This window comes from Tachypleus tridentatus, chromosome 6 (assembly GCF_004210375.1).
Source record: "Tachypleus tridentatus isolate NWPU-2018 chromosome 6, ASM421037v1, whole genome shotgun sequence".
NCBI lineage: Eukaryota > Metazoa > Arthropoda > Merostomata > Xiphosura > Limulidae > Tachypleus > Tachypleus tridentatus.
The window spans coordinates 63596115-63612214 of record NC_134830.1 but is presented as its reverse complement, the minus strand read 5'-3'; the positions used below and the strand labels follow the sequence as shown (position 1 = coordinate 63612214).

At 31.6% G+C, this 16100-nt stretch overlaps 1 protein-coding gene across 1 annotated transcript in view; it reads left to right on the top strand.

Annotated features, from left to right (window-relative positions):
- Positions 1-16100, top strand: part of LOC143252683 (arfGAP with SH3 domain, ANK repeat and PH domain-containing protein-like) — a 97527-nt gene that overhangs the window by 54357 nt on the left and 27070 nt on the right. Inside the window, 7 exon segments of the mRNA XM_076505205.1 lie at positions 7079-7118; positions 7507-7555; positions 7827-7861; positions 7864-8004; positions 8574-8707; positions 12951-13039; positions 14450-14630. Coding sequence (XP_076361320.1) covers positions 7079-7118; positions 7507-7555; positions 7827-7861; positions 7864-8004; positions 8574-8707; positions 12951-13039; positions 14450-14630 — 669 coding nt within the window.

The window sequence follows — 16100 nt, the reverse complement described above, 5'->3', positions numbered from 1 at the left end:
AAGCTGTAACATTATTGAGTTAAACATATGCTTCATTGATTGTCATTATGTACTACCATTTTCTCCAGCTAGATACCACACTTATACAATTTTCTACATTGATCTTCCTTTCCAAAATATATTGCTGTTAAAAACATGTCACTTTTTCAGAAGGAAATACTTCTTGATTATATTGTGTACTGTTGCTTGAGGCATGTAGGTTTTTTATTTTTTAATTGACCTATGCATTCATGGATTATATTCTATAACAAAATACTTCATTTGGATTACTACTGTTATGGTGTGACTTATTGAAATTCTCTTTATGAATGGTGTTGGTGCTCTGAGTTGGTCCATATTTTATTGTTTTTCAGTTTTATTAAGTATAATGGATGTTCACATCTTGAAAATTTCTAAAGTTGAAAACATCTTTAAGATCTTTATTTCATGCTAGAAAATTCTGTTTTCAGTGGCATTACATTACCTATAAAATGCCAAGCAATATCAAAACATGGTTTTAAAGCATGCTACTCCAAAATAAACTTGCATCATTTGTGGTTTCATATGAGTTGCAGAGTTGCATATTCCAAATTTTGTTAGCATAAATGACTTATTTAATCCTATGTATATATTGTTGCTAAGTGCAGTTACGACAGAAAATGTTCGTACCCCTGTGTCGTGAGTAGTTTTTCCTCAAAACTTAAAAAGTATCACAAGTAGGATAATTAAAGTATAGTATATTATACTAACACATATCTCATAAATTTTTATGTAAATTGAACGACAAATAAACTGTTTATAAACAAATAACCAAACATAGGAGGGGCAGAAAGTGTTCGTGCATCTACTTTAATGGTCAGTTGTGTAGCCTTTCAGGTGAATTACTTGGCGCAATCTCTCCTCATAACCCTCCATGATCATTTGACAGTACTCGACTGGTATTTTCTTCCATTCTTCCTTACAGAAATCCTCCAACTCTTGCAAGTTTTTCGGATGACGCTGATGAACCCTGATCTTCAACCCATGCCAAACGTTTTCAATTGGGTTGAGATCGGGTGACTGCGATGGCCACTCCAGAACGCTTATATGGTTCCTCTGCAACCAGAATTGCATATATTTTGATGTGTGCTTAAGTTCATTGTCATGCTGGAATATCCAACAACGCCCTAGCTGCAAGTTCCGAGCATCATCCTTGATATAAGTGCCTAATATATCAACGTACTCTTCTTTTTTCATGATTCCGTTGACGCGGTGAAGGCTGTCTACACCAGAAGAGCTGAAGGAACCCCATAGAACGATCGAGCCATCTCCGTATTTAACTGTAGGGACGGTGTTCTTTGGAAGATTTCGTTTCCTTTTCTTACGGAAAATATTGCGAACATCATTGTGGCCGAAAAGCTCGATTTTAGTCTCGTATGACCAAAGAATACTCTTCCAATAGGTAAAGGGTTTATATACCTGGTTTCTTGTATACCTCAATCGTGCTTCTAAATGAACATTTACTGTATATTATACTTCTATTAGCCTACTCGTGATACTTTTTTAAGTTATGAGCAAAAAACCACTCGGGACGCAGGGGTACGAACACTTTCTGTCGTAACTGTACTGGAAGAGAAGCAGACAATATTGCAAATAAGATGCAAGAGGCAGAATATGTTTTAATGTTGATCATGTGGGATGATATTTTGCAAAAGTTTCATAAAGCAAGTCAAGTTCTGCAAATTGAAGATGTGAACTTAAAAACGTGCAGATCTGTATCGGTCATTAGCCGACCAACTATGCACTATAAGGAATGACTTTGAAAGATTTGAAGTAGTTGCAAAGGAAATACTACCAGATGTTGATTACAATACAGCTCAAACTCAGAACGTGTCAGAAAGAAGATACTCATTGACGGAGATGCATAATTTCGTAACATCACTTTCTATATAATTGTTGACCAACTAAAAGCCCAGATGAGAAGAAGAAGAGGGGTGTACTGCGAATAGAAAACAGGTTTTCTTTCCTAAGTGATGTGCCAAATGATGTCACTTCATCTGCTGAAACTGAAAGCTACTCTCAGTGTTAACAAAAGCTAATTGATGCTTACTCAAAGGATTTGGACACTCTTCTCTCTGCCGAGCTTCAGCAGTTTCACTCATATGTGCCGTAAGTTCAGTGCAACAAAACTGTAAAAAAACAGATTTAGGCATGCTGAACTTTATAAAATAATTTCAGAAGACAAATCTGATGTGCGTTTCCAAACATAAACATTGCATTGCGTATATTGTTTAACATTAATGGTCACAAATTGCACAGCTGAGGGTTCATTTTCTCAACTCAAGCATATTAAAAATTCCAACAGAACAACTATGCGACAAGACAGGCTGGATGCCTTGTCTCTGTTAAGTATAAAGCAGATATGTTGCCAAATTAGTTTTAAGGACTTGATCAATTAAAAATTGGAAGAAAACTTTAAAATTTAAACAAATATTATTAAGGTATAAGTTAATTATTTGCTTACAGGGCTGTAAGTTCAAAGTAAGAAATTGTTAACATCAAAGTGAGAGTTTTTTAAATAAAAGGGTTTTGAGTAAATTTTTCACTTTTGTTGTCATCATAGTGAGAATTTTTAACTCAATGGAAACAAATATACAGTAAAACTAATTATTTTTAATTACCATTAATTAAAGAAGTGATTTCCCTCATCGTTTCTAAATGAAATGCCTCAATCATTGTTTGATTTTACTCTATGCCCAATCTGTTAAATAAATAAAATAAAAAAGTTTTTATTTAATATAGTTGTGGGGTCTGACCTGGAAGAAAACTGTAGAATGGTTATGCATTTCAAACTTTTATTTCACTTTCAGCACTTACTGAGTCTTAATGTCTTGTCAGTTAAGTAATGGAGGGGCCGAGAGGGTAACCATTATTGGGTTGTGCTTAAGGATCAGTTGTCCTTAATCTGGCTCTGGGTTGTGCTAATGACTTTTTGGAGGCCTGGTATGGCCAGTTGGTTAAGGCACTGTACTTGTAATTTGTGGGTCACGGGTTAGAATTCCCATCTCATCAAACATGCTCACCCTTTCAGTTGTGGGGTGTTATAAGTGTCAGACAGTTGCACTATTTGTTGATACAAAGTAACCCAAGAGTAAGCGGTGGGTAGTGACTAGCTGCCTTCTTTTTAGTCTTTCATTGTTTAATTAGGAACGAGTAGCGCAGATAATTCTCCTGCAGCTTTGCACAAAATTAAGAAAAAACACCAAACTTTCGGGACTGCATGTTGCCATCAAAACAACGCAGAAACTAAGTTGTAATTTTTTTCTAGCTTTTACATCATTAAAGAAGCTAGAAAGTTCATGATATGCCAACATGTGACAAATCAAAGCTTTCACGATATAAAAGCTAACTTCATAGTATTTCTCACTTTGGCACCTTTATCTTGGTCAAACACGAGGAAAACAAGATAAATATGTAGATAAAGAATATTCATCTTGGGCAATACTCCTGCTGAAAAAAGAAATTATCAGATATAAATATTAAACAAATAACTTGGCATTCACCTCATAAATAGCTTGAACTAGTTACTTGTAATACATACACTATTTTCATTTTGTTAACATTTCCAGTCATCCCTTCAACATGAATTTACCCAATTTGTACACATATAACTTTCCTATTGGTGAAGACATACACAATAAGAAAGTTATATCTGAAGCAATGAAATTTTTAGAAAATGCAGTGAGTGTATTAAATATTGTACCCTTTAATTAAACAAAGAACTACATGATAAAAATTGTTTAATATTGATACAAGTACGCACTAAAATATAAAAATAGACTAATTAAATCAATCAAGCCCTTTAAAATAAAAACCCTTCAAAAGCAAGTAGAAGTACAATATAGAATTTTTTTTTTATTGAAGATTCAATTGTGTAGTAGTTGTACGTAAATACTTCAACATTTATACGGTTCAAATTTTAAAAAAATCTGCACTGATATAATAGATGCAAAATAGAAGTAAGATTAACGAGAGACCAGATAAGCTAAACCCTTTCATTAAAATGTTTGTGATATTTTAATAAAGAAGAAAAATCAAAATACAAAATAAACGCATTCTTAAAGAAAGTAAGTGGATTGATAATGAAACAAAAGTAATTAAAACACGTCAAAAATAAATACATAAGAACTTTAAAATATTAGGAAAACCTCTTTTAAAACATTTATAAACTATACTAGAGAGATTGTAAATAATACATCAATAAATAATTCAACAAAATGCAGAGTTGAATATACATATGTATATATAGAACACTTTTAAGTTAATAGACACGTTTATATTAACCAAGATAAGCACAGGGCTCCAATCACCTTTACCCTGCTAGAATATCTTCAAGTATGATTGTGGTTTTACAGATAGTTAGTTACCTGTGGCCTTCAAAGTGTCCCAAGCTTTGAACAGGGCATTCTCAACAAGATAATAGTTCAACTCTTCTTTGTTATGTGGCCCGGCATGGCCTAGCGCGTAAGGCGTGTGACTCGTAATCCAAGGGTCGCGGGTTCGCGCCCGCGTCGCGCTAAACATGCTCGCCCTCCCAGCCGTGGGGGTGTATAATGTGACGGTCAATCCCACTATTAGTTGGTAAAGAGTAGCCCAAGAGTTGGCGGTGGGTGGTGATGACTAGCTGCCTTCCCTCTAGTCTTACACTGCTAAATTAGGGACGGCTAGCACAGATAGCCCTCGAGTAGCTTTGTGCGAAATTCCCAAACAAACAAACAAATCTTTGTTATGCAGTGAAGAGGCAGCTCTCCTCTCAGTTGAGTGGCAATCTTCTACTGTTATCTCTTGTAGACTGAGATCTGCTCTAATGTGGACACTTTCAGTAGTCTCTAGGCTTGTTCATGGAACTGTTTGGCAGGTGGTGCCTCAATGGTCGTCGAGGTAGAAACTTCCTCATCTTGATTTGTTTTGAATTTCAGCAAAGCTACGAGAGCTATCTGCGCTAGCTGTCCCTTATTTAGGAGTGTAAGACTAAAGGGAAGGCAGCTAGTCATCACCATACACTGCCAACTCTTGGACTACTCTTTTACCAACGAATAGTGGGATTGACCGTCACGATATAAAGCCCCCACGGCTGAAAGGGCAAGCATGTTTGGTGCGATATAATCCAAGAGTAGGCGATGGGTGATGATGACTAGTTGTCTTCCCTCTGGTCTTACACTGCTCAGGACCGGCTAGCGCAGATAGACCTCATGTAGCTTTGTATGAATTTTGAAAACAATTATATGGAATAATCAATCTTTTTTTTTGAGGAAAGAGGGACTTTCGACAATGCAATCTGCTAGAATAATTAAATTTAACTAGTCTACTTGGAGCTGCTGGGTTTGAAGATATAGAAAGACTGGCTGTGTGGAGCAGTGAAAGAGAAGAGGTAGAAAGAAAACTTTCACAGCAGCTGACAGTGGTGTTCTGAAACACGAGTCTGCAATGCCCAAGCCACAAGTTCTGAACATCATTCTCGATATAAGTGCCTAATATATCAACGTACTCTTCTTTTCTCATGTTTATGTTGATGCGGTGAAGGTTGCCTACACCAGAAGAGCTGAAGGAACCCCATAGTATGATTGAGTTGCCTCCGTGTATAACTGTAGGGACGGTGTTCTTTGGAAGATTTCGTTTCCCTTTCTTATGGAAAATATAGCGAACATCATTGTGGCCAAAAAGCTCAATTATAAGTCTTGTCTGACCAAATAATACTTTTTCAATAGGTAAATGGTTTATCTATATGCTTTCTTGCACACCTCAATTGTGCTTCTAAATGAACAGGCCTTAAATATGAAGTTCTACGAGGACAGCATGCTTTGAACCCAGAAGAGTGTAACATTGGTGGGGCATCCGGAATGAGTGAGGTTAGCAGTTGATCCTGTAAGCTTAAACTTGGCAATTTTGCTTTGAACAGTAGATTTCGGCACATTGAGTTGTTTAGCAATACCGGAAATAGACACATGAGACTTGCATGTTACAACAATTTGGTTTTTTAAATCACTGGATAGTTGTTTCCTGTTCGCCATGATGACCAAGCAGATAATGACGGAGACTGCGCTAAATTGCCAGAAGTACATGCTTTGCTGGCTAACTTCCAATAATTATGAACCCAGTGTCTAGTTCTGGAATAGTATAATGTAGTTTATTTGTCAAACTAAACAAAAATGCACAGGAATATCAGTTTTTTTCACATGTTCTGAAATGTACGAACACTTTCTGCTCTTGCTATTTTTGGTTATTTGTTTATAAACAGTTTATTTGTCATTTAATTTACATAAAAATTTATGCAGATGTGTGTTAGTATAATATTTATAATATACTCTACTTCTATTATCCTAATCGTGATACTTTTTAAGTTATAAGCAAAAAACCACTTGGGAAGTAGGGGTACAAACACTTTCTGTTGTAACTGTATTTAACTGGCTCAGCATGGCCAGGTGGTTAAGATGCTCAACTCATAATCTGAGGGTTGCAGATTTGAATTCCCATTACACCAAACTTGCTTGCCCTTTCAGCTGTGGGGGTGTTATAATGTGACTGCCAATCCAACTATTCGTTGGTAAGAGTAGGCCAAGAGTTGGCAATGGGTGGTGATGACTAGCTGCCTTCCCTCTAGTCTTACACAGCTAAATTGGGGGCAGTTAGTGCAGATAGCCCTCATGTAGCTTTACGTGAAATTAAAAAAACAACAACAAAGAATTTAACTTAATTTTTTACTGCTTAACAGTAACCTGTCAGTATATATTCAGTGCATAATGAAAAACATGTATGTTACTTAAGTAATGTAGAAGAAATTATTTGTTTTTGTTATAATGTTAATATAATTTGTTTGATCAGTATAACATATAATTTATGGAATTTTTATAATAAATCAACTCCTCCCTTGGCACCTATAGCTTATTTTTTATTATCTAATCTATTTTATTATTGTCATATTTTGTTATAATTAATTTCAATAAGGAATTGGCACAAGTATTACTTGTTAACAGCAAATATTTGTGTATTATATTGTTAGTTTAATTTGTATATATTGCCAAATTAAAAATATATTTTGGCTTGTTTTTTAATAATGAAGACAGTGGTCGATGAAAAGAAGAGTTTTGACCTTATTTCTTGTGAGTATAGTAACTTTACAATAATTATGAGATTAATTTCTTAACCTTTTCTTTTGTGTAAGCATTAATATTTCAAGCTATAGCTTGTGTTAGTCTGTCTTTAAATGTTTGAGATTTAATCCTGTTTTAATACCCCCTTAAATGCAAGTAAAAAAACCTGGTAAACAAAAATATAACGTGCTTAATCTTAAATTTATTATTAAAAAAAATAAATGCAAATAATTTGTTTAAAAGTTGGAAATATTTGATTTGCTTATTAAATAGAATTATTCCATATTTTATAGCTGTACTCATAATTCGAATATTTTGACAGTGATAGAAAATTACTACTTCTGAATTTACAAATTTTTATTGAAAAGCATTATAAACTAAAGTGTTTCTAAAACAGATAACAGAACATACCATTTTCAAGCTGAAGATGATGTTGAAATGGATGCGTAAGTTGAAATTAATGTTTTGAAATAGAGTACCTTAAATATATAATATTGGCTTTTTTGTCAGAAAAAGAGTAAGAGTAAATGGTACATACTGAGAATTTGTATGAAATCAAAATAAAGTCTAAAATTAAGTAATTGTGAAGGATTTATTTTAAACTTAAAACTGTCAATTTAAGATTACCAGCAAAACATGAGTAAAAATATTTATAAATGACTGAAATTAGGATGATAAACTAAGAAATTATTCTGTTTTATGTATTTTTTCTTCTAGTTGGATGTCAGTTTTGGTTAACTGTAAAGAGGGAGCGCACGGAAAGCCTTCGATGACACTGGGCAGCCAAATGGAGACAAACTAAATCACAGCCTTTTAGAGCTTCAACAGAGTATCATTCGGCAAATACAGCGACTGCCAGGCAATGATCGGTGCTGTGATTGTAATTCAACAAAAGGTATGTAATGAGGTATTGAGCCATTTAAGAAATAATTAAAATATGTAATGAAATTTTGAGGGTAACAAATTAATTCTAAGTCAACTATATGTTCTGAAAATAATAAACATGTAACTTCTCTCTGCCATGTATGAATAATCGTAAATTATAAAAATACTGAATTGCATTGTCTTTAATAAGAAGGAAACATACTCAATAAAGTCATTTTTTTTTCTGTATTTGAATCAGTGATTTATCATTGTACATCGTGTTAAATAAAATATAGTGTTTGTGTGTCTGTTTATATATCTAAAAGAAACAATAAAAAAATTTGGGAAAGAATGTGTAATACATGATAAGTCTTTTTCCCCAAATCCTTTTAATTTGCCCCCTAATCTGTCAGTGGTATGTTTATGAGCTAAAACACAGAAATTTGGTTTATGATTCCTTATGGTGCAGATAGCCCATTATGTAGTCTTGCACTTAATCAAACAAAGCTTCCAGATTTAGTAAATAGCTGGTGTTGCAGGAACAGTTATGATTTTTTTTTTGCCCATCATCACAAAACACACAATTTGTTTCTAATGTAGATCCAACATGGTTATCCACAAATTTTGGGATTCTTACATGTATTGAATGCTCGGGAATTCATCGGGATCTAGGAGTTCACATTTCAAGAATTCAGTCACTGACACTTGATAATATAGGAACATCTCAACTGTTGGTAAGTAATGTGAATATTAATATATGATAATTTATATGCAGATGGATTTTTAATGTATAATATTTTTTTTTCTATATTACACAGGATAAAAACCTGTATTGTCACATGTTATAGTTAAATATAGATAGACGCGAATTCATTGAACTGAGCTCCAAATGTTCCTTTGTGTGTATCCTTAAAAATTTCATTATATAGAATCAAAGTGTGCGTTATTACATGTTATGGTGAAGTACAGTTAGATACGAATTCACTGAACTGAGCTTTAAACATTCCTTTGCACGTGTCCTTAAAATGTACTGTAGTTTTAAAACGTGTCGTACAAAAGATCTGTATATGAAGTATGAAGTCAAACTTGATGTTTTGTTTCATAAAACTTTCTTTTTAAAGGTATATTTTGAATACTACACATTTTTGAGTTTGTCCATTTATTCTTCATAAAATATTGAAAAGTCCCAAGTTTTTGATCTGTTGAAGTAAAATGAATGGACTAGAGCATTTTTTCAGCAACCTTTGTATGTAATTTGTGTGTGGTATCACCTACTGCAAGGTACTAGTCTCCTTGCATCATAATATTAGTTTGAAAAAATGTTTATGAATTTAATATGTGTGTTTTAATTTGTGCAATTAAGTTTGTTTCTTATGATCTGACTGTTTTGTATTTCCTTAGTTTATTTCAATTTAATAAATACTGTAGAGCTCTTAGTTCTATCTTTTATGCTTTTTTTCAAAAATAAAAATATTTGAGCTAATTTACAAAATTCTATGTGTAATTTGCTATTATTTGTTAAACTGCTTTACACTTGGATTCAAGTGAGAAAAAACCTTAAATCATTATACCAGCTCACAGAAACTAACAATGTTATGATAAGGGCAATTACAACTGTAGCTTTAAGTTTATAGTATGCAATGATTATGGTATTATGAGAGAAGTTATATATCAGTTACTCTTATAGATAAGCTTTTAATGTGTCATATCATCAATTGTGTAGTTTACTTAGTACTTTTAAGTACTAAGAGTGTAATAAAATGTAAATGTAGAATTAAAAAAAACAATCGATAATTGAAAAATTATTTAATATGTTTTTTGTGTAAAAGTTACATACAGCTACTAAATAAATAAACATGCACATAAAAAAAATGCATTTAATGAAATAAATTTAAAATAAAGGGTGCAATATTACCATTATGTTTAGTGTATTTTGCCTATACAGTAGTTAACCAAATTTTTATGGGGTTGGTTCTTTGGACCAGTTTTACATTGAAAGAGGAAATGTTGACTATAATTCAGAATTTATTGTTTTTCTGCATAAAATGTTGTAAGGTTTTTGTCAAGTGTAGTGTTGTATGCCAAAAAAACAGATGTAAAGAGTTGGAGTGCAAATTGATATTCATCTGAAAATTAAAATTCTTTTCTCCACCGTACAATATGCATATTGTATTTCCAATAAATTGTGAAACATCTGAAATACATATCAACAGTCTTTTCATATCACTTTATATTATATCCAGTATTTACCTTCTTTTCTCATGAACCATTACTAAATCAGCAATGTGGTATGAAAGGAATAGCTGATACTTCTAACATTGAATATGTAGTACCATGTTGAATAGCACTCTGTAAGAAGTGTCACACACTTTTCCACCCTCAGTAATACACATAGGGTTAAGGCAGGTATATAGTGATATATTTACAACATGAAATTTGGGTCTTTAGGATTGCATGTTGCTCCTCGTGAAAAACTGTATGGAATGATGCTCCAGATATTGGTTACTTTTGGATCTCTTGCAGGGAACAATCAATGATGAACTACACACGTTTGATAATATTTATATCTGGTGAATTGCTTGGCATAGGAAGAGTTGTAATGTTATTATCTTCAAGCTATTTTTGTGACTTTGATTGAATGAGCCATAAGCTCAGAGTTTCTGTGCATTATTGACAATGTTCAAGAAATCTGCATAGAATTGGGAAATATAAAATATATAAAAATCTAAGAACCTGAAATGTGTTTTATTGGTAACTGACATCACTAGTTGCCAACATGTTTAGTTTAAATTGTAAAATTATGTATCACTGACAGATTTTACATTATATGTCATCAGTCTAATTAGAAAATTCCATAATTAGATGTTGATAAACTTGTGTTTGTGACTTGCCACTCAAGTTAACAGTATATTGATTTAACTGAAGTGATTCTTGGGTAAGTCTCAAACTTAACTCGTGTAACATAATGCTTAAAGTGTTAGTGTATTGATGGTCATATTGTCAGTTATATCTTTCAATGATAGCTTAATAACTTGGTTTCAGTGTTGTAACTATGTTGAAATCACTTCTGCTATCAATATTTCTGGAGAATGTATGGGAAACCTTAAATTATATTTTAATGTAGTGATCATCTAAAAATGTATTGTTATAAATCAGATGTATTCCAAAACAAAGCTCTTACAACTTTACATGTCTTTCATCTTTTTATGTTTAGGCAGTAGTGTTTATAACTAAAGCTTTCATGTTCGTGAGGCAATAAACAGAACTTGGTGTGGCACAGACATCAAAATAAACAAAGTGGCCATAAGGTTGTGGTCTCATGATGATTTATAATGTGCTTAAATTGGCAAAAAAAGTATACAAGTAGACAATTTTTATACTTATTTTGGAAATCATTGGTTCATAAAAAATGTTAAATGTCAAATTTGTATATGTTTTCCCTTCCCAGAATTAATGTTTATCAATGAATATGTCAAAAGCAGCACTCGACATTATTTACCAGAATCACTACAAAAAACATGAGAGTGTGGGGATTTACAGTAATTAGTAGAAATATTATGTTTTTCTATTTAAAAACATCTGTGATGACAAATGTTTTGCACTGAGCCACACTCTTAACCATATGTTAATAGCTCATTTAGATTATTGACAGTGGGTGTTTATAGTTTTAAATGCAATGTTATAGTTATTGATCACCAACTTTATGCTAGAAGTTGTAAAAAAAAATGTAATTCTTAAGTCAATAAAATATTCTTGAATTTTGTTTATGGATTAAAGTGTAGGAACCTTGTCTTGTTTTGCGTTTGTAATCTGATGGATAATTTAAACAGAAAACCTTGCTCAAGAAATCTGATGTATTGAACAACATTGGCCATTCTTCAGTATATCACCAGCTGCGATAATCTATCTGCTCATATGGTATCCATATCATAACTTAAATACATTCTGTATTTTATTTTTGGAATGCAGATGGTTCAATGAAAATTTCCTTAGAAGACAATTGCTGCAACTCAGTGCATCCAGTGGCTGAGAAATGTGCAAATCTGGATATGTTTGAAGGAATTCCATGTCTTAAAACACATGAAGGATATAATAGCATCTATGAATCCCTCTGTTGTTGATATATGGTATTTTCTGGAGTGAAGAATAGCATTGAAGATAAGTTCTGATGGCAGTAGGGCACATGTGCATCTGTCTTGTAACAGTGATGACTCTTTGTTGTAGGTTATTCTCCAAAGTTCTCAGCAAGGTACTAAAAAATTTGTTCTAGTGGATTAGGCTGTTAGATTGTATAGAAATTATGGTTTTCCAGTGTGAATAGAACTGCACCATTACTTTAAACTATGAACTAGAGTATTGTAATCTATCTGATTTCATGCTGACATTGGCTGCTTATTTATGCAATCTTGTACAAAATTTGGTTAATTCCCAGGATCCTTTCATTCATGGCATGGCTGTTGTTCTTTACTGAGCTACACCTATATGTGTTCATATAGGTCAGTCTGTATTTATTGGGAGGTGTTTGCTTGTTGTTAGGTTGTGTATAAATATATTTTTTGTCTAAGAATTTACTGTGTTTTTTCCTGTTTTAATACATTTTTTTTCACGGTATGAATACTGTTTTTAGTACAAAGTGTTGTCAGTTAAAGGGGAAAAATTCACATTGTCATTTAATATTAAGGGACATTTTTATACTGAGTATTTTATACTGAGTAACACATAAATGAAATCAAATATGATGAAATGTTTTTACTTTGAAATATATTAGAAAACTGATCAAATGAACTATTTGTATAGAATTGACCACAGACTAATTTTTGTGAGGAAAAGGAAGTATTATACAGAAAAATTATAAAAAGTGACTTTTGGCACAGACACTTTCTTGTTTTTAAGAATGTAATAAAATGAATATGATTTTGTATTTAAAGTAGTAATTTTTAAAAATGTTTAACTTGTAAATTTTATTCTAACTTGCAGCTAGCCAGGGTAATGAGTAATGCTGGGTTTAATGATGTGATGGAAGCAACACTAAATCAAGTCAGAAAGCCTTCTTCTGATAGCTCAATGTAAGATTATTTTTGTGCTCTAAATTGTGTATCTACAGGTATGTTTTGTAATGAATAACTTTAGATGAATCTGTGTTTTAAACATAATACATAAATCTTGTTTTATATTTTTGTTGAGTTTTTAACCTGCTCAATGCAGTCTCTAAATTTTGTTTTTCTTAGTTCACTGCATCAACTCGTAACTGGGTACTGTCTAGTAAATCTTTCCAAAGCATCATTGTCACATACTTATATGGCAGTGAAATGTTGTTCAGGTTAGTCTGACATCTTGAGGGAAACTGACACACAAAGAGTAGAAGTAATTGACTTACTGTATGGCAGTATATAGTAGAAGGTAGAAAGACAACACTACTTCAAATATTTACAATCCAGTGCTTCATGTAGGAATTTTAAAACTAAGAATCTATGTATCAGCTGCAGTGAACAGAAAGAAATTTAGAGACCATTTATGTACCAGGTTTTGCATATGTTCTGATTATTTGTAAGCCTATTACTATGTTTTAAGGACATAAAGTAATTGATATTTATTCAAAATGAAACTTTAATTTAAAAAAGTGAGTTATTGAATTAATTTTTATAGCATTTTAGAATCATGAACCAAAAGTAATACAAGTATATGCAAGGTGAGGTAAATTTGACTAATCCCTCTATCTTACTTAGAACATATTTTAATTTATAACTATTACTCTGAAACAATAAATAATTACATTGATATTTATTGTCTTCATAATATTTTCTTTAATGTTAACCATGTAATATGAACTCTACCAACAGTACAGTAACATATGACCCTCCCATTGTACTTGTATGTATAATGCACATTTTTGTAATTACTATGTGTTCGAAGAAAGATTGAGTCTCTAAACAGTTGCATTATAACTTCTATATGTAACTCAATATTCTTAGTGAACAGGAATGTTTTCTTCATGGTAAGCCTTTGTGGGTTTGTTTTATGTAGTTATCTTCTCTTTTTTTTTTTTTTGAGCTGTTAATATTAAATTTATTGTATGTGAGCCCACATGTTATTTTAACTTTTTTTTACTATACTGAAGTATTAAAGGTTGAAAAACATTGTAACTTTTAACAAAATGGTAAAAAAGATGGGCATTTGAGGTAAAAAAATTGAAAATTTAACATGTAAAAAAGTAATAAAACCTTGATGTATTTGCTGGTGTTTAGTGAAGTCAGTACCTTAACTTATAAATAAATTATGGTCATGAAATGATGACAAACTAGTTATTATCCAGTGCTTATACTTTGTAAAGCAGGGTAAAAGTTATGAGAAAACAGAAATCCTTTACTTCATGTTATAAGTTATACTTTGAATATTTCTGTTTCATAATGGAATGGGATAGACGTTAATTACATTGTATAAGTGTTAAGATTTTTGTTTATTAAACATTATGTTAGGGAAGAAAGGTGTGACTTTATTCGAGCAAAGTATGTAGAAAAGAAGTTTGCCATTAGAACATGTACAGATGAAAAAGATCTTAGAAATGATCTTGAAATTGCTGTTACGTCAAGACATTTGTATCAGCTTCTTCAAGCATTTGTTGAAGGAGCTGACCTTACATGGGTGCTTCCAAATAGTGTAAGTTGACTTGAGAAAATAGTTCCATGGTATTTGAAATGTTTGTTAAAGTTGGCCTTTTAGAAGTTACCTTTCTGTTATGTTTTAATATTTACATTCTCAATAAGTTTTAATTCCATCATTTGGATTAGTTCTTTCAGATCTTCAGATGTTATTTTGATTGTTTTGAATTATTTTACAATTACTTTAGTATTTACTATATCTTATATACTACAGGCATTTACAAAAGTGATTTTGAGTTTGAACATTAAGATTGGTTTTGTAACTTTTTTTTTTATTCTATGGAAACTTTGGTTCTGAAATTTCAGATATTTTATTTTGTGTAATATAGAATTGACTTCAATCTTTAATATTAGTCATTACATATTCTGGTTATTTGATTATTCAAATACTCCAAACCTTATTAAAACCCATTACATTATACAATTTTTGCATTAATGAGAAAGGTTTTTGTTAATATTTGATTTTTATATCCTTGTTAATACCAGAAAAATCTTATCCAGCAAAAGTGTAACTTCTGCTTCTATTAATTGAATACATTTTTAATTTTCTTCTTCTTTATTTGGATAAAAAACATTGGAACAGTATAGTTTTTAATTCATGAAATAAAGGATGGGAGGGAAGCAGTGTGTAATACTTATTTTATATAACAAAAACTTTATTAGCCAAGCAGTAAGAACAAAATATATTTTGCTTGTCTAATTCTTTATATACCAAATTTTATTTCCAAATTTTGATGATAATTTCATTGTGGATATTTTATATTTAGAAATATTTATTATATTATATTTTTAGTTTTAAGGACTGATTTTACTCTTCTTTAAAAAGTTGTTCATGATTTGAAAAAAAACAAAAAAAAACCCACAAACTTCCAACCATCTTTAAGCTTGCAACTACACAGGTTAAAAGCTCTGATATTTTTATGTGGTTATTTGCTAGTCTAAATAGTGCTTAATTAAACTTTATTTCTTCTGACAAAGTCACATTAAAGGTATTTCCAACATAAAGTTTTGCTATTTTATAAATATAAAAGGAATTAAAGCATGAAGTTTAGTATTCTGAAGAAAAGGATATCCTTATTGTTGAACATTGTTACTAAACACAGGGAAGAAATTATGTCAGGTAAAAAAACATTCCATTTTACAAGTGACTTCCATTCATACACTGGTAATAATGAAATAGGTTTAAACAATGCCACCAGAAATATCACCACTACACAACAGTCCATTGCATGTTAATTAGGAACCTCCATTTTAATGTAAACAAGATAATTTACATTGATTTATGCTTGCAAAAGCTTCAACAATTCTTGTTTACAACTTTATAGTCAAGTTAACATGTTGTGAAGGAATACCATCTTTATATGGATTTGATGCCACTGGAATATGGCCCTATAGAGACAAAGCATAAAACTGTGCATTCAAGTCAACATAGAAGATTTTTTTACAAAATACAAGTGTAAATGGGAAT